Genomic DNA, 26,365 nt, shown 5'->3' with positions numbered 1-26,365 from the left:
TTTCAGTTAGGGCAATGGAAAATTAGGGCTGATATGCACTAGGCTCACGCAGCAGCCAAGTCCAGCATGTGAACAGGCCCAGACAGGGACAATGCTTTTTGTTTTCACACAAGGTTTCTTAACTTCATGCTCTAGATAGTTCCTGCTTGCGGTGTCTGCAATGCAGCTGGGCGTGATAACATTTGAAATCCTTCAAGCTGCAGAAGCAGGACGGGTAAAGACCCCACTTGAAAACAAGAGGACCAGATCCTACTGGGACAAAAATCAGGAGACAAAACGAACATCACATAGCATCTGTACGTACTTGCACCACGAGTGAGCGAGCCAGTTGAGGCCCTCCAGCTGGTAATCTCGCAGCTCCAGGTTCTCACCACCAATGTAAGAAGGCTGTTTCTTCAAGGCAACGAACCTCGGTCTCTGCTTCAATACCTGGAAAAGAAGATGCTGTAAGCCTACTGAACAAAAAGACAAAGTAAGGTTGAAAATTCAGCAATGAATGTATATCTATTTATTGGTTAAAGTCCGTCCACATTTTCCTAGCAAGCGCTTATGTCTGCAGTTCAGAAAACCACTCCGCAGCGTTATGTTTTGCCTCCTGTCCTCTGGTTCTGATGACCAGGGCTGTGAGTCTCCCCAAGAGTGCAGTAAGCTGTACGTAATGCACACTAGATGGAACAAGCTCCACTTTCCTTTTTGTCCTCTTGTTTCTTCTCCCATTATCTCTGTCCCTCTCCTCCACTATATCAGCATCTTGCAGGTTTTCTCTTTTCCCAGGTGTGCTGTTTTTTCATTCAACTGATATTAAAACTTTGCATTTCTGCAGCAGCTCCTTCTGAGGAGGAAGCACTTTGCAAGGATTAATTGAGCCTCCCACTCCCCAGGGGGACATAACGTTCTCACTGTGCACAGAGCAGATGAAACCAAAAGGGGGTTCACATCTCTGCCTAAAGCACAATACAAGAACAGCAAACCACCATTCAAACACTGGTGGGAGGATGGGAAAATGTTCTCTGACATTTATCCTGACAAAACTTCACATTCCTACCGCTTGCATGATCACCCAGCCTGGAGAAACCCAGCAACGGGAGAGAACAGAAGCAAGCAAACCTTGCAGTCCCGGGTAGGAATCGTTTTGGAGTTGTTACGATTGTTGAAGCTGTCAATGCAGTGCTGAAATTTCTTGCTTATCAGAGCCTCGTCTTCCCAGCTGCACTCAGCATACGGCAGCCCCATCCACTTACACAGGTACTCGGGGTCATTCGAGGATGTTTTGCGACTGTTTGCTGCAAAATATGCAAAAAAACCCAAACCTCAGCAACTGTGGTTCTGTGGCTGAACCACAAGCGTGGTTCACAGGGGCAGCCTGAACCACCCGTACAACCACAAGACAGGTCTCGGCTAGTAGGAAAAGTTTCGAGGAACCAAAAAAAGCCCCTTTACCTGGGAAATCTGAATGTCCCGTTGCAGACTTGCTGGTCTTCACAGCTGTTTGGAGACAGAAGGGAAGGAAGGGTTTGGAGTGCTGGCAGCCAGCAGAGGGAGCAGGGCAGGCTGTCACTGCCACACACCCCATGCGTTTTCATAGGAATTGTACTGGAAATAGGTTAAACAGCTCTCCAGGCCAATTCCCAAAGCAACTGGATGCCGGCACCTCTGACTGACATTACTGTGATATCACTGAAGTGCTCAGTAGTCCTGTTTTTATTTTTAATAAGTAATCATGAAAATCTAACCCCTGAGCTGCCTTGAAGCCTAACCACATCCTCAACCACGTCACGGAAAGTGGTCCTCACAAAAGCCAGGCCTGTACTGCTGCTTTGGGTGCAAACACCTTGCATCCAAAGGGCTGAAGTCAAAGAACTTCAGCAGCAGCAACTTCAACATCCCCTTGGAAACTACTGTATCATCCCATACTCCAGGCAAGGAGAGCGACTGATTTGTATTGCTTGGAAATACAAATCTGTAAACCTGGATTTCTACTGTTCAAATCACTGAATTTCACACACTGAAATACACTTAACACCAGATTTTTTTCTCCAGAGATACTGGAGGACAGGGAAGAAGAGAGAGCCGTACACTTGTTCTGCTGTTGCTAGAGATTAAAGTTCCCACATCTTACTTCACCCCTTTACAAAAGTGTTGGGTTCACTTACCAATTACTCTCTCCACTATTTGATACTGTTTGTTCAGCTCTGAAGCTAGCTCTTGTTGGCAGTTGAAATATTCTACATCTTCAGGTGATACCTTGCCCAGCCTAGATGCAAAAAAATCCAAAACAACCCACTATAATGCTTCTGTCATAATGCTCAAGGAGGCCACATACAGAAATTCTGCTTTCCTATATGGTTCTGTCATTCAGACAAGTCACTGAAGCAGACTACTGCTTATATGACACGTTTCTTAAAGCTTCCTATAATTACAAATCATTACTGAGAAGCAAATGGTCATAGAAGTTCATACTGTCTCCCTGTTAAATGACACCTTACTCTGCTGCAAGAATCAGTCTCAAAACCAGAATCAAACAGAGATGGAAGCTGCTATTCCAGCTTTCTCACTTTGGAAACATACCATAGCTCCCCTTATAGTTCCTGGGGAGGTCGGACATAAACTGATGCAAAAACTTGCATACAGACAAGCCCATAATTAACAAGGGTTAATAAGGCTGCAAGCCCTCATGTCACCTCCTGGGCCAGGTGAATCTGTGCACCATTTATTTGTTGTCAGCTGCCCCAATTCTTACGCCTGGGAAGTGGCAGTATTGTGGATTTTATGCCTCTTCCTCTCTCTTTCAACACCATGGCCACAGACATCATTCTGTGAGGGGGGATGTTCATCAGTAGGCAGAGAGACATGAGTGTTGCGCACCAAAAAGAATTGCTTTGGATGAAACATGTTTTGCAAGTAGAAATCAAATGGTTTTAGTCATGACTCTGCAAACCTCTGGCTAAAAAAGATTTGCCCAAGGCCAGATCGCTGGTTGAAGTAAAGCATACCATTGCTTGATCTCCTCCTCTTTTTTCTTGAAGTTTTCTAGCTTTTTCAGGCCCTTCACTTTCTGCTGCTGCAGGGACTCTTCACTCTCCCATGTGCTATGGATGTATGACCAGCCTTTCCATTTGATCAGGTACTGAACTTCTCCCTCATCCTTTTCAGGATCAAAGTCAGCGCTTGGGTTGCCATTGGCTTCAGTTGCATACACTGTGGTGGAAGCACCAGTGGCTGCAAAAGAAATCAGGCTGCAGTCGGTACCTTTGTTATCAAGCACTGGACATGAACTGCATTAGAGCAGAAGGTTATTTTTCTAATACATCTTTTGTGACAGCACAAAGAATATCCTACAGATTCTGCAACCCAATAGACAGGCACACAAAAGTTTTCCATACAACAGAATCTTTTTAAATCTCTCTGTCATAAATGCTTTTTCTTTGAAGTATAATTCAAAGGTCTCTTGAAAATGTTCACGACCATTCAGTTTTACAAAAACACTTTTGTAAGGCTATGAGAACAAAACATCGGCTTTATTTTCATTATGGCTTTGTCAATAGAGCTATGAAAACTGACTCTACTGGAAGATCTATTTTATATTTCAAAGAAGAGAAAAGCAAGAATTGCAGAACAATGAATGCGTCTTTAAAATGCGTGCACGCTAAATGAAAGCTGCCAAGCACATAAACTTGACATTTTAGGTTTTTCAATACTAGATTTTACAAAAGCTGCTAGAAGACATAAATAGGAGCCACAGAGGAAAGGGTGAAGAGCACTGAAACAACCCTTGGTTCCACTCTGAAGTTGCAAAAGCATTGCACCAGCTCAAGAGAAATTGTGAGTGCACATGATTGACATCAGAAATAAAGGCTTTTTCCAGAACTACGCACCTCCTTTTTTTCCAAGCCTGATGTCCAAGACTTTCTCAATAGTTTCACTGTTGTCTTGTTGTTCATCAGCTCCCTCCCCAGTCATCTCTATCAGGTCATCAGAATCCGTCTCAAAATCATCATCTTCTTTGTAACTGAACAAGATCAAAACCAAACTGATAAAAAGCCCTTGACTCTGCCCAGTCTAGAAACACACAGAATGGCATGGACTGGAGGCAAGCCTTCTCCAGCATTTATCCTGGGGTTCAGTGCATGTTCGGCACATGCGTTCCTTAAGTTAGCCATTCAGTATTTTTCCCTGAGACACTCAGATAGCTACACTTCATCAGATTAATACTCTATCTTGTCCATGTACTTTTTCTGACCATGGCCAACACCAGATGCTTCACGAGGAGGTGGAACAATCCCTGCAGCAGAAGCCAGACCACCAACAGAGAAAGTCTCCTCTATCCGGTGGAAGATTATTTTATGTTTAACAATGGAGGTTGCAGAGCATCGAAAGGTTGCATGGGTGCCTACACTGCCCTAGGAACTACACTTCTCATCTCTGATGAACATTTAACCACCAAAAAATATTCTTCAGGTGGCTCTTTGCAAGTCCCTTATTAGGACTGCCAAAAGGTGAGAAGGTATATTGGGGGATGGATAATGCTTTACCTCCACCATGTCTCAACGCTCTGTCCCAAGGCATTACCTATCAGCCACTCTCAGCCAATTGGTCCAATCTAGCACAGCTCATTTTATTCATTTTAATCTATTACTTGCAATTCTTAATCTCATCTGAGAGTGCTTTAGAAACATTATGCAAACCTCCCCACATTTCTGTAAGAGGGACTGGTAAATATTCCCTCCTTTACAAATGGCAAAACAAGGTAAAGAGAAGTCAGATGTTCGCAGCATGAACCTGTCAAAAGAACCACATCTCGGCCAACGGGTCTCTCTGCAGGATCACACAGGGAGTCAGGGCCCTCTGTTGCCCCCTCTTCCCCAGCCAGCCAGCTCTCATCATCAAGCAACCCCACACTTCTTGATACCTGACATTTTTGGCTGCTCTTCGTCGAGTTTGTCTCTTGGGAGTCTCATCATCTTCGTCGTCGTCATCATCTTCAGATGAGTCCGGTTTCTTTCTCTTCTTCCCACGCTGGGTTTTGTGAGGCTTTTTAACACTGGTTTTGGCCACTGTTCTAAAATAAGAATTAATAGAAAGCCATAATACAGCATGTTTTACGTAAACATCCATTATAGTAAGTTTTTAAGCATGAATCTCAAATATTAGACTCCTAGGGATTTAGTCTGCTCTGACTACCATGGAAACCACTACATCACTCACCGGAGCATGAAATGGGTAGATGAGAGAGTATCTAGGTCCTAGGTTTACTAGGTTGTAAATGAGGGTAATATTGCAGGAAAAAAAAAAATTCTTTAGTGACAGATAGAGATTACCTCTCCACCCAGCACAGGCAGAAAAGACATATGCAGAAAAAGAGAGAGACTGAACCAACCACTCCTTACCTCCTTTGGGCAGGTCTTCTTGCTTTAACTTTCTTCGGTTCAGGCTCACTCTCTCCACTGGTGCCTTGGTCCCCTCCATCTTCATCCTCTTCTTCACCAGAGACCTCTCTTTTCCATTTATTTCTAGGGTCAGAAATGTAGGTCATGAAGGGCAATCATATTTCCACAGAAATACTTGGCTAAGCAGACATCCAAGTCATCTAGGTTAATACTAGCAGGCCATAATTACGAGAAAAAGTTCAAAACTGCACTCTTGGTTGTTCAGTGCAATGCATGGGGGATTTTATGGCATGATTCTCTCTGCTTTTAGGAAGAAGCCTCAGTCAGGTTTTAGTTCATGTAGGGGCAGCATATCTTGAGTGAGAGTGGCTCTTAACACATACTACAACAGTGCTTGTGGCAGAGCTGTACGTCTTACAACTGGGTGGGCAAGTGCTTCAATTTATTTATTTTTCATTTCCACTTCTGCATTTCTGAAATGAGCTGCAAAAATCTTAAGAGAAGTGTTCACTTTCACTTACAGAGTACGAGCCACAACATGCAGAGTTACATGATCTCCTTGTAGCCCAGAAAATGGAGCAAGAAGTCTCCTGCCATCTAAATTCAGGCAATTGAAGTTTCCAAGTCTGAAGCCAAATCATGCCATACCGTTAGTGGAAGGAAGCAGGTTCTCTGTGGGCAATTCCGAGCAAAGCTGCAGCTCTGAAATGCCCATTGAAGGAGCCTCTCCTCCCTCCAAGGGGTATGTGGGGAGTCCACAGAGATTTTTCCCCTTGCCCAGGAGAGGTCCATACTACCGCAGCCCTCCCTGCGCTTTATTACCTTCCCTCCTGTTCTGCACTGGTGTGTACAGCTGAATGAAAAATTAAGAGACATGAAACAGGAGAAAGAGAGCTGGATCATGTGGCTGTGTTTAAGTTTTCTCCAGCAGGCAGCCTGTAGGTCCCTTCAGTTCTCTTTCGTGTTTGGAAAAACTAGAAGGTTCTTATTAGATGGAAAAAGGCAGTAAAATATGACTGGAAGTGAACTCAGTGATGGTGATCAGACATCCCAAATATCCTTTATGGAAGGTCTTTTGTTGCAGTAGAGGGTTATAAAAGATAAAGGAGAATAATTTGGCATTTTATTCTCTATTAATCAAAAAGGGGAGAGGAGCAGGGATTAAACTGTTTTAAGTATCTCTGAAGGAGAATAAGTAACCTGATGGAGAAGTGAAAGACTGGCAAAGTGAACCTGACTTGTTCAGATTCTGTCACAGGCAAAGTGGGAAAACATAAACAAAAGAAAAGCTGGGAAATTGCATCCGTCTGTAGATCCATATTCATACTTCAATTTTAGTCATCCAAAGTATTATTACTGGAAATATTAAATAATTTATGTTACAAGCTCTCCGTGTTGACAACACCTATCAAACAATCCAATACTACTGTTCTGAAAAATAAAAAAAGGCAAAGTACCACCATTCAAAACCCCTTCCCTAGAAACTTACGTTTTTTTCATTTGCTTCTGGCCTCTTCTTTTTGGGCTCTCATTTTCAGATTCACTACTTGCCTTTAATTGAAAAGAAAGAAAATCAGGTTGTAGGCTTCACTCTGGACTGTCTCCTCAAGGACGTAACTGAAACGCATGCACGCGGTCAGAGCTCAGACACAGCTTGACTGCTCTTTCACTGCAGCGCTGGAAGGATGCTCTGGTGCGACGGGGCTGCAAAAGAGCAGCCAGCTCCCCGGCACCATTCCCTCCGCGCCGCCTCGGCTGCGGGGTTAATGCCGCCGTGCTCTCAGCACGAAGAAGGTAACTCTGCAGAAAGGCTGGAGAGCTCTGCTACAACATCTGTTCTGGAGTCCCTGAGCTCGGGACGCGCAAGGCTGCGACCCACCTACCCCTCAGCATCAACCTCCGATAGCTGGCAGATGCCGTCTCAGCGGTGGCAGTGGCCAGGCAGACCCGCAGTGTGTGCAATACCCATGGATTACAAAACCAGGGGGTGAATTTAACCCGCCGAACCTTGCACTGCCCAGCGCTGGAGGCAAAATGTACCCCAGAGAGAAAGAGAGAGAGAGAGAGAGAGGGCAGCTCAGCTGCTGCTACCTCTGCCTACAGTGCAAGGTGGGCATGGCTCCTGCCTGACGCTGGACAGTCGGGCAGCAGCGTGACTTTGTGCGTTCTGGACAGCACTTTCAGGGCCTGCCGCAGCGCTAAGGCTCAGCTGTTTTACAAGGCTTTTAACTGAAAGTGCAGTGGCTGAAGGTACTTTCATGAGCCCCCATACCTGGCATTTCAGCAAGGAATCCTGCGATATTTGGGGGCATTCGGGCTTAGTTTCTGTGACTGCAGAAACTTTTGCAGCCACACAAATGCATTATGACCTCTGCCTTCATTAGAGAAACTTCCTATAAGGAAGGAAATTCTTATAAAAAGACAATATTCTCATCACAAGAGTGTCCTTGCTTTCCTGAGTCGCTGAGGACCTGACTGGGTCAGAGCCATGCCCTGCTGCTTTCCTTCCTCCTAATCCTCCAGTCTGCACCAGTGAAGTAGCTCTGGCTAAATATATCTAGAGATATTCTAACTACTTGATGTACTATTTTAAATGTGGGCGTCATTAACTCCTACAGACCAAGATAGCTTTTAAAAAAAAAAAAAAAAAAAAAATCTTTAGGTGGGTTGTACACAACCCCATTTTCGTAAAAACTAGTCAACCGTAAAAACAGATTGCCACACAAATAACACTCCTCGACCAACAGATGACTTTGCCTTATACACTTGCCCCAGAAAACACAAATTGGCAGGGAGAAAACTGAAGAAACCAGTGTGAGATTTCTAAAGGAGTATTAAAATGACAGAACTAGTCTCCAAGACTGCTTGCTCTACACACTTACTGGAAATGTTCCGTTTCATACTGCTTTTTGCTGCAGTATTCGGCTTTAGCTCTAGGTAATGTCTATCCATCACCACGGCTACCTCAGATTGTATCTCCTGGTACACCCACCACCCTCCTAGCTACGGCTACAACCAAGAGCTCTTCACACAAGAATTTTGTGAAATGGTATGAGCTGTAACATGAAAAAGTCGAGGCTCTGGAGAGCCATGGCCCACCCCTGTTTTCTTTCTGCATCCTTTACTTCCATTTTCCAGCTTCCCTTCCACCAACAGAAATTTCCTTCTCGCTTGCATCAGCGTCTCCCTTAAAATATACTGAAATACTGCCACGTTAGACCAAGAGCTTTGCTGAATTTCACTGTGGTTTGGTGTCAGATTTACATGTGACACAATAACACTTTTTGCACCATATCCTACTACGAACATGTGTTCATCCACCTGTTTCACAGCCCTGCATGAAATCCCTGTCTCATAGACCAAGCATCCAGGAAGCAAGTGACTGGCAAACAGCACGGAGAGCCCTACCTACCCTTGCAACATAAGCCAAGCATTCCACAGATTTCAATTTCGACATAGCTAAGTTTAAAAGTCCTCAATTTTCTTTTTCTCTTTTAATCTCTTATCCACTTTCTGAAGCGTGCTGCTTTGCCATCCCAATTTTGGCATGTTTTTGAGAGCTGTCCCTCAATGCATGTTTGCTTTTTCCTGTCTTTTGGCAAACCACAAGTAAAGAGAGGTGGATTTTTCTTCTGCTCTGCGTCAGAGAAGATCAGGTTTGGAGAAAACCAAATACAACCTTTGGCTCTTTGAAACTAACTCCACTTCTTTGCCAAAATCCCATTTTTCAAGTTTCTAGTGTCCACTTTCCTAACATCTCTACTATTCCCCTGTTTTGTTGGTGTCTCTACAAAGCTGATGCTCATCTCTTAATGACACATCTTTTCCTCACCTCTTCCTGCCTTGAAAAATTTAACTTGTGACTGCAATTCAGCCGCCTTCAGTTACGTTTCTCAAAGACACCATTGTCATTTCTGGATGCGTGTCAAGCCCAGCTCTACCTCCTCTGACACAGCCAGTCCCCAGCCTGAGTCATCTGCCTGCCTTGTGCTCCCACATCCTCCCTGCCCCAGTGCGGGCAGCCCGGTGCCCAGCCACCGGTGACTCAGCCTCGCCTCCCCCAGACCCCTCTCTTGTCTCACCAGCTCCTCCTGGCATCCTAACCCTGGGGTGCCAGGCACCAGCCCCTGGCTGAAAGCTGCTTTCTACCCTTTTATACATAAATAATAATATTTAAAAAAAAAAAAAAAGCATAAGCACATTTTAGCAACTACTTAATTCCACTTAAATCCACATTTCAGGACCCAGCTGCAAAACTACGCTGACTTGCTCAAACCAGCCCAAGGGTGAGGTTTGCACCTCTGCCCTGGACTCTGCAGCATAAAGAGAGCGTGTGCTTGTAACGCCCTGTTATCAACATCAACCCCCAGGCTCTGGCTGGTGGTAAATTCCTCGGTTAAGGAAGCACAGATGATAACCAGAGAGCTGGGAGCACGCCAGGTCCTGAGCACGCACCTGAGGTCCCATCTGCACTCCAGCCTGCCACCCTCCGTCATCAGGAAGCAGACCGGTTGGGAAATCGCATGCAACTTGAATTTAATAACGTCACCTCCCTGAATGACACAAGCTAAGCTGACAAAATCCGTCTCCAGTCCCCACCAGGGTTTTCGTCAGCCCAGCAAGAGATGCCGGGTGCACGCTCCTCGCTCTCAGAGCCTGAATACCAGCGCTGGCAAAACTCTGCTGGGCTCAGGCTGCCCCTCTGGGGTGCTGCTGCTGTGGCCAAGGGGAAAGATGACTTGCCTTCCCTAGTTCTCCTTTCCCCTACCAAACACTATAAACATGCCCAACTTATTCCCGCACCGCTGCTTCCAACTGGACTAGGAACTGGCCTCTGACAATATGCTTTCCCCACCTCCAGCTGAAGGGATCAGCCTTCCCTCCCCACACCTCACTGACTCCGTCCACCTAATCTATTCTTTCTCCCTCCCAGCACTGAAAAATGTGCATACTTTTACTAGATTAATTATGCTGTATTTCGCCGTGGAGCAGTGCTGTACAAAACATAATGATGCTGCGTACGTAGCACCAAGCAGGGCAACGCAGCAGCAGCTTTAAAGTTCTGGTCCTACAGATTGTCCATGAGCGTCCTCATTGCTAGCCCAGGGCAGGAGAAACAGAGACTCAAGGCCACTGGCATGGTCCAGGTGAGCCTCTTGAGCTCATGCTGCCTACTAGGAGAGATTAAGACTTGCCTAAACAGAGGCAAGAAGTATTTCAGACTAAAGTCAAAGTGAGGATTTGCTCATTTCAGGCTTAACAGAGGCCAAGCTCTAGTGCTCCAGAAAAGCCGGAGAACCTCAGCTCGCCAGGTTAGTTTTCTTATGTCTGCTGAAGTTCTCTCTCCCAGTGGTACTGGTAGCATTTGAATTTTCAGCAAAGACAAAAGGCAAAGCATTAATCAAAATGCAAATACGCGGAATCTTTTTTCGATAATAAAACCAACTGTATTTCGGGAACACCTCTGGTGCATGACTTCTGGCCTCTCTCTCACAGAAAAGACGCATCGTGCCATTTATTACTAACTCCAACCTCAAACCATCCTTTTTATAGCAAAAAGATTGTGTCTGGTTTGGGCACGTTTATTTCTCGATTGCCCCAGAATACTCTGAAAGGCACCTGGCTCTGCATGTCTCACTTCCCCTGGCTGAAACCTGAAGTTGATTTATTAACTGCAAAGAAAACGCATGGGCAAGTACTGTTTTTACTAAAAAACTCACATGTGCTTTTATTCCTGGAGACAGCTCTCGACCTCTGAGCAGGTCTGAACCCCTATGCAAAACTGCACTTTCGCTTCCTAATCTTTCAGCCCACGCCTCAGTATTGATCGCAAGTTATCACCCTCTCTGCCTTCAGCTCAGAGACTTACACGGCATGCCCGGCAGTTCCCAAAAGGCAATCATTTCTAACAGAGAAATAACCCTGCCCAAACTGCTGGTCTCAGAGGACAGACTAGTGATTGAACAGTGTCCCAAAACCTGAACCACCTCCTCCTACACGCTATCTCCCCCAAGCAGGGTGAGTCACGGGGCAGCACGCGGGGAGGTGGGATGGCCGATTCTTGTTCTGCGCTCTGGGCCTGCCACTCTGCCTGGGCAATGCTGTTCGCTAATACCGCAGAGAAGCGTTAGGGAAGAAGGCAATTAAAAGCTCCTAGACACTGTGCTGGAAGTCCCAAGCAGCAAGCGACAAGAGCGGGTCACTGGAGACAGGATTAACCCTGTAAAGGTAAAAAGCAATCTTAAGAGGTATCAAGCGCCTTGGGTTTCTGCCAGCTCCAGCAGCAGCAAGGAGTGCTCAGCACCGTGCAGGCTCGAGCTATGCTACTTCCTCTCTCTTGGCGTTTAGGTCTTCCAAAAAGCAAGACTTTCCATCTCCTCCTGCTCTTTGCGAGGCCCCAGCACTGTGCTCCTGACACGTCACACCCTCCATCGGACTCTGCTGCAGATGGGAGTTGCCCTATGGGGACCAGTCAGTGTTGCTTTGGGGAGACAGGGGGGGGAAAGGGGTGGTCCAATTTTGTTAATTTTGGCTTTCCGTTTCACGAAGGTGGCAGCGGGGTCATTTGGAGGACTTTTTTTTTTTGTTTTTTACAATATTTTGTGGTATAGCAAAGTTTTTACATCTCAGATTTTTTTTTTTTTTTTAAACTTTATCGTACCGTAAGTAGTAGGAAATAAAGATATCGAAAAAGAAAACAACATTTGCAAAACCACGTAATATTGTAAAACAAAAAAAGACGGGACTTACCTGAGCCCCTAACAGGGCACTCGGGTCTGCAGCGGAGGTCTGTGGTGGGTGTGACATCGCCAGCACAGTGCATGCCGGGGCATCGCACAGAGAGGCGGCCAGCGAGCCTGGGCTTTGCCGAACTTGAAAAGGAAAACAAAAGCTAAGTCAATTATGTGCCCCAAGCCCCTTCCTAACCTGCTGCTATGTGGGACATCCAGCACAGGAGTCTGGGGGGGGCAGGTGGTGGCACCGGGGGTGCCACAAGGCCCAACGATAACGCACCAGAGCAAGGAGCCAGAGAACTGCGTTTGCCGTGTGACTTGGACCCCTTGAGCATCCAAACACGCATTTCGGTGGCAAAGCACAAATAGCCTGACCGTCAGAGAGCACCACTGGGCTTCGCTCTGCTGAAAATCTGGCTACTTGTCTTCAGATTCCCAACCGCATGTTTTTGTACCTAGCTCTAAGCCCCAAGCTTTACTTTCGGTCTAAGCCTCCCTCTGGTTTTCTTTCCCCTCTGCTATAGCTACTCAACCTTCCTGAAGACCTGCAGATGAAAAGCTCTACGCAGAAAGGCTGTTAGATGCAAATGAAGGTGACAGCTAATTCCTACATCTTCAGAAAAAAAGCAATGTTCTGAAAAAGGAACAATTAGAAGGTTTGTCTGCCAGGCTCTGACCACTGTCGCCTCGAATTGAAGCATAAAGGACTCCCCAATATTCAACCAAAGAAAAGTGATGGTTCATAAAGTTGAATACACACAAATGCATTTATCGGCATGATCCATTCCGGGATGGGCAACAATGACTGTTCTGTTGTTGTGAGGTGCTTCTGGGAAGTTTCCTTTATTTCTGGTTGGATTTGTGTTGTGTTTTGTTTTGGTTTTTTTTTCCACACAGTCTCATTCTCTCCAGGATGTTTCTACAGCAGAGCATGACTTGCATTACGCCCCATTCCAGCAATCAGATCAGTGCATGCAGATCTCAGCCCACGCAGTGTCCCGCTGACTCCAGAGGTCTCAGGCCAAGCGGATCCAACTGCAGGACTGGGACCTTAACTGTGAGCTCCAACATCCACGCACCAAGCTAGCACTCGGTGTTTACAAGGCAATGCAGATGAGACCTGCCTTTGCTCTTTGGGTTTGGTTGCTTTTATATGTTCAGTAATCCCTCATCCTTTTTTTTTTTTTTCCTTACCTCATCTTTTATATTAAATCGCGACGGTTCTTGTCTGCTTCGGTTTGACCTCCTAACCCCATAAACATCAGGATATTCTTCCCACATCTGCAAAATAAACAGACCATCAGAAGGCCTGCTTCACCCCAGTTATTTCTGACATTTTAGAGAAGTTTGATGGTGAATGTTGGTTTTTTTCTTTAAATCAACATAAAACCATTAGGGAATTAGCAACCAGTAGGTGGACACTTTAAAAAACTGGCTGAAAAGGATTATGATTATTTTGGGGTATTTGGTAACACTCTAAAGCAGAATGTTTTATCTCGGCATTATCTTTATAGTGGTCCATCTTTCCACCAGGGTACAAATTACTCTCCAACTCATTCAGGCCAAAGGACAGGGCGTTGAGATAGCCAGCCTCTGCAAGCAATGGTGCTGAAGGTAAGGAGGCAACACCTTGCATGTGGAATGAATGGATGTACCAACACAAAGGGACAATTCACTGTTGCTACCAGCTTCCACCACAATTCCTTTCCAGAGAGAAAACCCCACCAGATGCCTGACGAGCCCAATGATGAGACATCGCCAGCAGCAACTTCAAAAGTGAATTCTGTGGCCCAGCCTGGATGGCAAATGGACCGGAGCACCCTATCCTTTGGCAAGGCAAGGTGGCAGGACTGCCGGTTCTTCTCCTGAATGCACTGATGCGAATGCGGTTTGGCAGCGCAGGACACACGGATCTGCAGAGCCGACTACGGGGAATGGTTGTGCTCCATTTGCTGTAACCAGGCCCTAAATAGTTTAATACACTGTGTATAACAGCATGCAATTGTTCTTGCTGGAGGGACAGGAGGAGAAGGGGGAGACAAGAACTGATGCCCTGAGGGACATGAATGCAGAGCTGTGTTGGTGACACAGGACACCAGAAGATTTACAGGGCAGATACAAACCACCAACATGCCTTTCAAACACCTACACCAACAATCCCTCTCTCCCTCAGCAGAGCTTATCCTCTTACAGTTTTCTAAACCTATTCATTCTCCTTCTGCTTCTCTCTCCCTCCAGTCCTGAAATGTCTCTGCAAGCCACTGGCAGGAAAAGGAAATCAAAACACACTGCCAGATGCAGCAGCGACTTGGGATTGAGAGCGCGATGAATACAAGGCTGCAGCCCAGCAATTTTTCTGCTACTGTTAAAGGCGTAATGGGATAACACTGCAACGGACAGATTGTGAAGGTGTGTATCTGTTGGGCATACGAGTACAGAGATAAATTCATATGAAAGAAAACCTCAAAATACTCCCCAAACTGTCTGAAGAACTTGTCTTTTCTTCTTTTAAATAGCAGAGTTTTTGGATGAGGGATCGACTCCCATGACAAATCTGAATAGCACCTAATACAAATTAACCTCACCTTCATGGGTGTATTTAGACAGAAATACAAAATAAACAATAATATAATAATTAATTACATTGGTTATTCAAGTGGAACAGGTATCAACACGCCTAGGTTAGACCTAGCTAAGGAAAACGCCCATTAAGAGAGAAATTAAGGAAGGGAGAGGCTTTCTTATTAGAGGGTGCCCTGACCTTTTCATGTTTCATCCATGCTAATTATCACCGTGTGCATGGATGTGCTCCCTCATAGGATAATTTTAAGGTTTATTGTTAGGGACATGCTCTTCAAAGCCCACAGAGGAAGAGAAAACTTCCTTCAGTCCCCACTTATCAACAATAAAACAGAAATTTGAATATTGTGTTACTACAACTGCCTTATAAACGCATCCTTCCTTGCCAGTCTGAACACAGGAGATTTAGCCACGACCTGAGCCGACAGCCTAGAGATCTGTGAGAGGGAGAAGCTGGTAAGAAAATCCTTCACTTCTCCCTTGCAGGTAGTGGGGAGCACAGGCTGAAAGCACTGTCCTTCTCAGTCTTTGCGTACATAGCAACTTTCTCCATAAAACTCGCTCTCATGAGCAAGCTGTGCAAAGTGCAAACCACGGCTAAAATGAACAGGATAGTTACACACCACAAACAAACAAAATAACTGACCTAACCTGATTTTCCTCCCTCCAAGTAAACTCAGTTCACCAAGTTCCTGTCTGCAAAATGGGTATTTGGGCTCCTCTTTCTCACCTCACCCCACACTGTGTTACTCAGGTGCCTCCGTCCCCGGGTAAAGCAGGTACCCAAGGCACAGCTTCTGCACTGGGCAGGTCCTCGCCAACCAGAGGGACACCACGTGCGTTGAGCACCTGCAATCCCTTTTCCTCCTGTACAGCAACAGGTGAAGGGCAAACCTGGCTATTTGAGGGGGGTATTCCTAGGGGGAAGCTGCGGAAAAAAAACAGAACAGAGAACCACTGTTCTGGACATAATAAATAATAAAAGTTAAATAGCTTTTTTCCTCCTCCTTTTTTTTTTCCTTTACTTTTTTCAAAGAGGAAGACAAGGATGGAAACAAACCAAAGTAGCCCAAATCCTAGACAAGTATTCTCCTGATTATATATCACACGGGGAAGCTTTACTATTTCTGAGGGAGAGGAGGGAGAGGAGTGGAAAGACAGAGGGAGAGGATGAAATGACAGGGTCATGTATTGATGACAGGCGCCTGCCCCTCATTCGTACCAGTCAGCCCCATCGCTACCTGTGTGGTACCCAAAGGGCTGTCCCATCAAACACACACATTCCTGCTCACAAGGATGACAACAGCAGGGCACAAGCACACAGACCAAACAGCCAACGAGTGACTTGGGGACACCAGAGGCTGAAGGCTGTTCGGTCAACGTGCGAAGTGGCAGGGAAGTTGAAGACAGCTTTGGTCCTGCTTTCTGCCCTTTCGTGGTGGGTACAGGGGTAACATGGCTATGCAGAGCAGCGGGGGCAATACCTTTTTAACATCTGCTATCCTTTCCTTCTTAGAGGCAGGTTTTTCTTTGGTTTCAGGAGGGGTCTGCTGGGATTTCGAACCCGTTGATTCACTTTCGGATTCAGACTGACTTTCAGAGGACTCCGAGCTGCTGTTTGACTCGCTGCCCTGCTCGCTTTCAGACTGGCTTGCAGAGTCAGAGCCAGAGGCTTCTTCGGATGCTGAGTGACTGATGGTAGAGAAAGAAGAGATGACATTTTAACTGTACCATCACAACTTTCAAATACGCAGCAAGCAAACCTGAGCCATGTCCAAGCTACAATGATAAGCCTGGAATAGCCTAAACGCAAGCGTGAACCGCATTGTCCCAAACGGACACCCTGCACTGGCATATTGAAGCAGAAATAATTCCTTCCCAGGACAGGCACTGAACACACGGGCAAGAGTGCAGGCTCCAAATCACTGTACGGTATCTCCTGCTCATCAGCCAAAACAAAAATAGTGGTGGTACCATGAAGAGAAGCATTAGCAATACCAGCAGCACAAGGTGCTGTAGGGAGGATCTGGCTTGCTCAGAGTGAGCAAGAATAAGATATGCTGGGAGCTAGAATGTCCAGAGACCATCCTGCTATATTAAAGATAAGCAGTTGCTCTGGCATGGCTCTCCACTACACCCTACTATGGCCAGTGGTTCAAAAATCCAACATCCAATTTCTGAAAGAGGCCAGCACCAAATACTGTATGCATAAAACTATATATTACAGTAAATATCATGTTTCTTGCAAAAAGAATAAATTCAGCAACAGAGCAGCAGAAAGGAGCTTATACAGGCACGTGGCTGGGGGAGTTCCTGTTTAAAGGATTATACCAAAGCTGTGAAGAGCACATTTCTCAAGTAGCCAATAATGGGAGAGCAGAACATCGCATAGGTATATTTCTCTTTTTTTCCTTTACATTAAAATGGGTTAATATACAGAACATTCACCTAAACGTAGGCTCCTCAACAAAACAAAGAGATGTCAAACTATTTTAGGTGGCCAAAATACTCAAATACCTTTGCCCAATCACTTCAACATCTATTTTTCATTTAAAATCCAATTAAAGAAAACAGAAAACTCATTACAATTTATAACACACATGCTAGTAAGGCAGCATTACAAATCCCACTCTGTCGCAAACCAAAATGCAGTGCGGCAATAATGATACTACAAACGTTCTGAACAAGGAGCATCTCTTTCCAAGTCAGCTCTTGATCTGCAGCTAGATGCTTTCGTAATGTTTAAGGGCATGCTGCAGATAGAACATCATGAAAAGAAGAATCAGGAAAACTTTACAGAGGGAAACCATATTTTTAATTTTTCTCCTTCTGTACAAAAGTAACAAGATACATCAAAGGCTCTGCTCAGGTTTCACAATTCAAGAAAGAAATAATACAAAAAAGCAAAAGCGCATGTACAACTACATACAATTCTACAGAAATCAATGCACGCTATAGAGACGGGATCACCAGAGTCAGCTACTGTTCATAGGTATATCCTCATACAAATAGGGTTAATTTACACCAGGGAAATAAGCCTTCCACTCTCAGATAAAATTGTGAAACCTGGCGGGGCTGGCCCCCAGCAGCTCACGCATCAGCAGAGCTCAGCTCCCGGCTGCCGTCTCCCAGGGAGCGGGCAGAGGGCAGCAGCCGAGCGCCGCGGGAACCTGCTCCAGAAATCCCTCCGGCGCAGGGCGCGCAGCCAGGCTCCCAGCCGCCATTTTACAGCCATCCCTCTTCCACCATCTTGCGATTTCGTTGCAGTGGTGGCTGCTGCTCGGGGTCCGTCGCAAGTCCTAAAATGGAAGGGTGCAGCATGCACAGGGAAAAAAGAAACGGCGGTGAACGAGAATTTCTAAGGCTGAAATAACAGAAATGGAGCCTTTCCAGGAAGGAGCGGAGGGTGAGCCATCACCGATGGTTGCTGGTTTCATCGTCCCAGCTTGGTTTCGAAGGAGATGGGGGTATCGCATCACTCCCTCCTAGCAGGAAATCTGGAAAATCGAGTTGAACTACCACCCTTCCAGGCCACCCGGTCGCTCCTGCCTGTCCCACTCCCATCCCTGACAACCAAAGCACAGCCCCACGCACGGCTGTCTCGCTACACCCTGCCGCTGCCTGTCCCTTCCTCCACGGTTTCTGCAACTTCCAACCCCCTCTTCTCCACCGCAGCCCTCCATCGCTGTGCTCTCCTGCTATGCCCCAATGCCAGCACCATCCACCACGTCCCTCCCTGCCCGCCTGCCGCCCTGCAGCTCTCCGCAAGGTTTCTCACAGTGTTACCCCACAAGCGTGAGGTCGTTTACCCGGTGTGCGAGACGCCAATGTACACACAGGGCAGAGGTATTTTTATTTCATGTCGGCACAGAGATGGGTGCTAGGTGGTAGCTCCACAAAGCTAGCACAAAGTTCGAGCATACAGGTACAGTATTTATACAGTCTAGTTATGCATATGCATAAGTAATTACAGCAAGCAGTTTTCTATTGGTCTACATTTCTCTTATTTCAACTTAAAGCTACAGCGCTACCTTAATATTCTGCGCACGCTCAAAGGTGAGGGGTGTCCACTTGGGCTGGGGTCTCCAGCTCGAGGGGTGTGACTTTTAGTATTATAATGGGGATAGTTTGCGTGAGGGTGCTTCTTATCACGCTTCTACTAGTTGTTTCAGACGGTTCCCAAAACATCTTCATTAGCTTACATATTTCTCCAGGATGTGCTTTACTCCCAAGGACAGTAATTCTTGTTTGGACGTTCTGCTTTCCAGCCTGAATCCCCCTTATCAGCTTTACGTAAGCCTTGGCCTTCCACCAGCTCCTGATAGACTACACTGTTAGACTACAATTGAGCACATCCACGGATCTGCTGACATCTGCTCCCCACATCCCGCTCAACCACATTGCTTTGCAGCCGAATCTACTTAGAGCAAGTGATGAAACTTCTCCGTTGGAGAATTTTCAGAGTTCCAGGATTTTTTCAAGAAAACCAAGGGAATTTCATTAGGAAGCATTGCCACACCACTCAAGGAAACAACGCTCCAGCAGCTCAGGGGACAGCCGGTTTCCACGGGCAGGGCTTGGCAGGACACCGTCCCACAGAACCTCCTGCGGGGACGGGGACTCAACCTCTGCGAAAGCATGGGATCTGGAGCATCCAAACCTCTACTGTCACGACGCAAAGGGGCAACATCAGGCTCTGGCTGAGTCATGTTGGCGTCCCATGTTCCATGGGGACGCACGGAAGAGGAAGACACTTTTCTTCAATCAGATTTATTAGCAATAGCTGGAAGAGATTATAACAACCCGGGCTAGACTGAGGCCAGACAGCTTTGGCAGTATTTGTTTAAAGGCAGAACAGTAATTACTGGCCTCCTCCCACTCTGGACCTCTTTGTTTCTCAAGGCCCTAAGCTTTATTTCAAGGACACAGCCTTTCTGCACATCAATAACCATAATTAATGTTCTTTATCCACAACATTATCTGGACACTAATTTTTTTTTTTTTTTTCCCAAGATGGGAACTGTGTCATCTGAAAAGAGCAGATGAAGAGAGTTCTCTAGTGACAGAGACAGATGACATACACATCTGCACATACAGGTATGCATGCGCTTGCCCTACTAAGGAAACAAACGTAGACGCGAAGCGCTATGTCCTTTTGAAGGCAGTTGCAAATAATTCTGTTTTAATAAACAACCTGGTATCAAGGCAAAAGGATAGGTGCTTGTCTTTGTTTCTACAGAATTTCTTTATTTCTATAGAATAAAAAGAGAGAACTGAAAAGGCTAATTCCGTAAAATAATCCTTTCTAACTATCACCGAGACAATCAGGAAGCATTTCTACCTGTCAACAGAGTATAAACGATTAGCAACATTATATGTCAAGTCAGGCCTTACACTGTACATAACTGGACATTTAAGTCCTCTTTTCAGAAGCTATTTTTGGAATATGCCCTGCTTTAATGCCCCAAGTTAACATCCAAACTACTTTCAATTAAACTGTAAGTGGGGTATAAACTATAATTATGGCAAAATCATGATTCAACCAATCCAGTCCCCTCCAAATTCAGCAGAGAAACACCCGTGAACATCAAGAAAGCTACAGTTGGACTGTTAGTAACTCCCTTAAAGTGAGAAACTCCTATAAAAATTGACATCTGCTAAGACTCAGCCAAATATGTTCCCCTGGTTTCTAAGAAATACTTCAGGCTATAATTCTGTTTTAATTAAGAGCCTGCTCCTGACCTGAGGTGGAAGAAAACCAAATCATCCCTTACCAAGAAGGACACGTTCCTTCTCAGAAATAAGTAGCTGAACAGCAGCGATAAGACCCTTTACAATCAGGCATCTAAGTTTACAAGGCAATTACAGCGTGCCTGAAGCCTCCAGCCTTAGCGTTTAACATTTCGCATATGACTTCATTTCATAAGGCATCATCTTTGCTAACAGCAACGCAACATTTTATAAGCTCTCAACAAGTACAAACAGTAGATATGTTTCCAGAAGGTGCAAGACAAGCTGAAAAAATGACCCAATTTCTGCAACCAAGAGCTGACAAGGGAATGGCTCTAACTGGGACCATTCTGCCCCAGACTTTAAAATCTGGCTTTAGATGGACAGAACTTGAATTCAGCCAGGGGGATAAAGGAGGATTAATGACCCGAGACCCTCCCACAAGCCAAGCTCCTCCTAGCTTTAAGAATTGTTGTCAATGTTTTGAATCTAAACAAGCTTGAATCCAAACAGCAATGTTCCACTGGGTTTCGCAAGCTCAGCATGGACTCAGCACCAGCAAAACCACCCTGTGCAGGCTCGTGAAGGTCCTTGGCACAAACTCCCATGGCTGGATAATATCCGGGGCTGGATAATATCAGAAACCAAGTTTATTGTTCCCCTCTGGCAAACGTATGCTTAACTCTTACGCATTGTTGGACACAGCTTCGCATGTCCTATGGATAACCGACACCCAGGTGTCCATCCACGTCTCGGCTTGCTACCACCGAAAGGCCAAAGGCAGGTAGCTGGGAGACACCCCCTCCCCTCTCCCACCAATCCTCACTCTACAGCCCGTGTTCCCAGTACTCACCTGGTGCTTACACCAGCACTGGCTAGGCCACTAGACTCCTCCATGACCCACTTGAACTTGATAACACATCAGAAGACTAGCCCAGAGAAACAGCAAAATAGGTCTCTGCCAGCTTAGCGAGTAAAATCAGGACCAAGCCTTTACTGGAACCGGGAACAGTGGAAGTATACTGCGTTTGGTAGTACAGACAAGTTGCAGGGGAGAAGAGAGTCAAGCAAGACCCCAATTTTGGGGCAGCAGCAAGCCAGCCGCAAGCCAGCTGCTCAGTTTGGCCACCCCTGGGTCCTCAATATCTCTCTCTGGCAGAGCCAAGCAAACTGTCTGCAAATGGCTCAAACATTCCAATTCCGTGGCAACCTTCAAACATACACGAGTGAGGTCATGTGCTGGAACTGCAGGTCAGCCCACCGGACCTGCTGCCATATGGTGCTACCGACCCACGACACAGCAGTGGGCAGCCGAGCTGTGACTCTCTGAAGTGAGCAGGATGTCTTCTCCAGACCAAGGGTATCTGTTGGATCCAGCTCTACCAGTAAAAGAGGGTTCTCAGCCCCCGCAGCTCTTCAGCGAGGGCTGCCAGCCTCACCCATCCACCGATGGCACCAACTCTAGATTTACTCTAAAGCACAGATCAGCAAAGCCAGTGGAGGCCACCAATTTCAAATTATTTCAACAGATGTGTCTTCCTAAAGTGACCTACACACAAACTGTTGTACACGCAAAGGGACAGTGACAAACCACAGAAGATGCTAACACACCGACCCAGCTGGATACTGTGTTGCTGTTTAACATTTCTTTTGAATATTTCATCTATAAATGTGATGTTCTCTGTTATTATATATGAACATATATGAAATGCCTACCTATATTGCAAATAAAAACACGCCCCATTAGTTAATGTTGATCCATGCACTCGAGGCACACAGTAGCTGTAAAAAAGCACCAAACCACATTAAATTTCACCTCTAGGTTAAACAAGTCAGGGATAACAACACAAGAGTGATTCTGGCCATAGATGATCTGATGAAGAGGGGACATATGACAGAGGGAGATAATACGTGCACCACAGAGGACTGAGAAGAACTTCATGGGATCTATCCCTTGCTTTGGGAAAAAAATATGAGCAAATGCTATAGTAAGCATAGCCAAGGCCATACAGACAGTACATGGAGCTTGCAGGAGAGCTAAGTGAATGACACCCAGATTGCGATACTGAAGATAAATTCACTTCTATCTTTTTGAGTTCCCTTTATTTTATTCTGAAAGTCTGTTACAAAGAGTGATTGGTGCTTGCCTGTCTCCCAAGGCAAAGATTTTCTGAGTGATAAGAGTTGAGAAGGGTCAGTCAACGCAAGAGCTTTTCCCAGCTTATTTCCTGCAGGCAAAGGGGGGAAGGGAAGGAAGAAAAATATTCCTGGTACTCTACTATCCGTACCCATGCGTGGTATGTATTTCTAACAATGATCTGTCTCAAAGCGGGAACTTAAAAGTGGAATATATGAAACGCAGCCAGGCTCTTCATACTGTTTAGAAGCAAGTCTCAAAAAACTTTGAATACTCACAATATAGTTTGGCCAACTCTGCGCAGCCTTTCAAGGGGCACAACAAACACTCCCAAGGTTACAGGGTTGCCCCTGCCAGATAACAAACACATCCTTCAAAAAATAGAAAAATATTTCCCCAACCTCACTTTGTGACTGGCAACTATTATTTCTTAAATAGGCAAGTGAGAAGAGTTACCATGGAGAATATACACATTTTCCACGTGACTGCAAACCTTGCTTGCAGAAGATGGGTGTTAATTACATTACACAGCACCAAGCACAATAAGGCCATGGTGCTACTGTAACAACTGAGGGATTATGCACTCAGCAGGTATCCTATCTAAATAACCATCTGAATTGGGTTCTGCTGGCTTTCCAGCTTGGCTCGAAGGAGGGGAAGGGGAGGAGGCAGAGGGAAATCTTCACACACATTCTGGCCGCTGCTACTTGCCCCAGCACAGGAATCCCAAATGCCAAAGGCAAAGCAATCCTGAGCACACAGTGAGCTCGCCGCTCTGCTGCAAGCTCCCTGCAAAGCACATTGGGCTATCTTGAATGACAAGTATTTTCCAAAAGTGGGTTTTTTTCCTCCACTACAAAGACACCGCATTATGCTTGCATAAGTGAGCAAAACGAGCGGTTCATTCATGACTGGGAGAGCTGGTGCTCTCTCGCTCTCTGATCTTTAAGCCAGAGGCTGAAAATGCCTGGGATGTTTAGTGGGAAAAGAAAAAAAGAAAAGAAAAAAAAACAAAACAGCACAGAGACAAAAGGAGCCAAAACCTGTCTGCTTGATTGAGCAGCGCCATTGAGCATCTCCAAAGGCAGCATCCTTCCCCTTCCCTGCACAGAAAGGGAAGGACAATTGCAGTTCTCAGGGTTTTGAAAAGGGCCCGTCTCCCTCCCCGGGCAGGCGGCGGAGCGTTTCGGCACTCCACTTCCACCGTCCCCCGGAGGCCCCGGGCTGGCTGCCGGCAGCACCCACCGCCGAGACCCTCCCGACACCGGGCGAGGAAAGGAGCCCAGGGGCACGCACCTTCCCGCAAGGCCGAGAGGGCGGGCAGGGGGTGACTGGCTGTGCCCCTCTGCCCTTCCAGCCACAGCTTCTGCTCTGCCGCAGCGGGAGACGGCCGGGCTCAAGCTCCGTGGCAGCGTCCGACTTCTTGTAAAGGACATGTAGATGCGGGGCGGGGGGCAGACACGGACTGGAGAGCGCACACACAATTTTGGTTTAAATGAGTACAGAAAGGGTGGCTGTTTTTTCGCCCTTAACATTTGCAAACTCCCTTTAAGACCTAACAGATTTAAGAAATGGAGTAATATGGAAATCTAGGACCCAAAATGATTAACAAGAACTTGAAGGCGCACACATTCCTTTCTGGTTCCAGATGACCTGCAGTTCAGAAGAGGGGAGCCTGACCTGGCCTGAGGGTTTTATTCCAAGTGACTGTTAAAAGCTGTTTTTAACCAAGAGATTTAAGGCTCATCATTAAGCCTCCGTTTTACAGACAGCACATGGCATTCAAAGCTCTCAACTGGTGACAACTCTGTAGTTAAGAGCAGAGGTTCCTCCCCATGAAAGAGATGCAAATGACTCCTATAATTAATATATTAACAATTCTATTAAGTCATCTATACCTAGCAAATAAAACTTGCAAGAAACATAAATAGTTACAACACAACTTTTTCCTAAGGAGCCAGGTGTCGTGGAGTCAGTGGATTCTTGACATTGCAACACTTGTTCACAGCCGGGGGAAAGGTTTGTGAGCAATGAAGGGTTCTGCATCCTGTAAAGCACCCGGTGCTGGGCAAACATACTCCACAGAAGCCCTGCCAAGACCAAACGCCACGCGAGCGTTACCAGCACAATACCAGAAGGGAATCAGAGATCACCGTTTCAAACTTTTTATTTTTTTTAACCTTAGAAGTCAAGGTGAGAAACACACATATACTACAGCGTAGATTATCTCAGCCCACAGGTAAATATAAAGCGAGCTGTATATTGAAAATTATAATTTAGCAGCAGTGCTGCACAAGCAGTGATGTAGTAAGAGCTACTGCACATTTGGAAAGACTCATCAGCGTTTTGCTTATTATATCCAAAGGACACTCCCTGCTCCAAGAAAAGGAGGCATTAGCAGCACGACAAACTTACAAAAGCTTCATTGCAAGTCACTAGATGTGAATGTTTCATCCGCTCTTTTTTGCTTTCATTTCAAGGACCCTTTAGAAGATGTAAAGGCAGACTTTACAAGCACACCACCACCTGTTGAAAGAGCATCTTCAAATGGCATTTCAGCATACGTCTTTTCATAAGAACACACCAGAAAAATTTATGTAAGACACCATGTCAGTAGAACAGTACATCCTTTGCTAGAAGGCTGCTTATATCTAATTACGGTAATCCAGGCCATCCCCTCCCCCAGTGCCGTTCTGTTTGTATTTATTTTCCTTGAAGGAGAGAAATAACGCAGAACAGAATCTTTCTCCATCCATTACACCACCTTCCTGAGCTGGATTTCAGCTAGGGGCAATGGAGATTTAGAAGCACTTCTCCATCTTCAGAACTTAACAGCCTCATTTAACATTGCAATTCCTGCTGGAACTGTTGTCTGCAACACAAAACAAGATACAGTGGATATACACATCTCCAGGTTGTGTATCAGGAGATGCAATTTCAGCATAAGCTGCCAAACCCACCCGAAGTAGGTTTACTTTAGCTGTCTCAAGTTCGAAAGAAGCAGGGTCAGAGCATCAGAAGCTTCAGTTCGGTCCCCACGCTCCTGCTCACAGTCCCAGGTACTTAACCATGTGGCTAGTCTCACTGCATCTGCCGCTGGTACCCTCATGTGCTCCTTAAAACTAGCAGTGATAAGCCTGAATAAAGAGACATACCAGCATAAAAATTCCTCAGAGACAGGCTTAGCAACTCAGTAACCTACTAATCGTATAAACAGCTTCCTGAGACTAGGGGTGAAACATGAAAACAAAGATGGGAACTGGTTTCTCCCTATACCAAGTTGGAGAGATTAAAATTAAATGTCACTGCCTTCCTGGCCCTCCCTCCGAGCCCTCTCAAAGCTCTAGTGGAAACGTTTGTTTTAATGCAAATGCAAGTGTGGTTATTGTAGCCCAAATGCGGACAGCCACGCTGCTCCCAAGACACACATGTGATCCTGTGTTCTCAGAAGTGCCATCCCCTTACGAGCAGTCGGGGTATGACCCTGTGGCACTGCCACACGACATTATTTCTCACTGAGCCGTGGCAGTGCTCGGCTTCAGCTCACATAGGAAATGGGGGAAGGTGCAGATAAGGGCAACTGTTACCTTAGAGTACAGCAGGTGAAACATCAACCCAACAGAAAGCGGAACAGGCTCTAATCTAGAATCTCAGCCACGTCAGCTTCTCTTGGCTGAAGGCACTAATAAATTTAGGCAGGAGCGGTGTGGGAGCATGCATGCACGCACGTGCACACAAGTATAGCAATGCCCCGGCAGCAGCACATGCTGTGTGCCACAGAAGCATTTTTGCAGGGT

General features: G+C 45.9%; 1 protein-coding gene and 1 long non-coding RNA gene across 8 annotated transcripts in view; one reads left to right on the top strand and one right to left on the bottom strand.

The window, feature by feature from the left end:
- Nucleotides 1–26,365, bottom strand: part of CHD2 (chromodomain helicase DNA binding protein 2) — a 72,702-nt gene that overhangs the window by 24,109 nt on the left and 22,228 nt on the right. For 4 of the 7 annotated variants that reach the window (XM_075506263.1, XM_075506262.1, XM_075506261.1 and 1 more), the window contains 11 exons: nucleotides 16,186–16,393; nucleotides 13,316–13,402; nucleotides 6,877–6,938; nucleotides 5,388–5,510; nucleotides 4,910–5,059; nucleotides 3,876–4,009; nucleotides 2,994–3,219; nucleotides 2,154–2,254; nucleotides 1,441–1,485; nucleotides 1,108–1,283; nucleotides 305–429 (listed from right to left, as the gene is read on the bottom strand). In XM_075506263.1, the coding sequence (XP_075362378.1) occupies nucleotides 305–429; nucleotides 1,108–1,283; nucleotides 1,441–1,485; nucleotides 2,154–2,254; nucleotides 2,994–3,219; nucleotides 3,876–4,009; nucleotides 4,910–5,059; nucleotides 5,388–5,510; nucleotides 6,877–6,938; nucleotides 13,316–13,402; nucleotides 16,186–16,393 (1,437 nt within the window). Of the gene's footprint in view, nucleotides 1–304; nucleotides 430–1,107; nucleotides 1,284–1,440; nucleotides 1,486–2,153; nucleotides 2,255–2,993; nucleotides 3,220–3,875; nucleotides 4,010–4,909; nucleotides 5,060–5,387; nucleotides 5,511–6,876; nucleotides 6,939–12,137; nucleotides 12,260–13,315; nucleotides 13,403–16,185; nucleotides 16,394–26,365 lie in introns of those variants that run through there. The other 3 variants (XM_075506267.1, XM_075506266.1, XM_075506268.1) reach the window with 3 other exon arrangements.
- Nucleotides 10,480–12,683, top strand: LOC142411789 (uncharacterized). The gene is made up of 3 exons (XR_012776276.1): nucleotides 10,480–10,534; nucleotides 10,642–10,699; nucleotides 12,646–12,683. It is a non-coding gene; the product is annotated as an uncharacterized LOC142411789 (long non-coding RNA).

Source organism: Mycteria americana, chromosome 6 (genome assembly GCF_035582795.1).
Source record: "Mycteria americana isolate JAX WOST 10 ecotype Jacksonville Zoo and Gardens chromosome 6, USCA_MyAme_1.0, whole genome shotgun sequence".
NCBI lineage: Eukaryota > Metazoa > Chordata > Aves > Ciconiiformes > Ciconiidae > Mycteria > Mycteria americana.
This window is presented reverse-complemented; position numbering and strand designations above follow the sequence as displayed.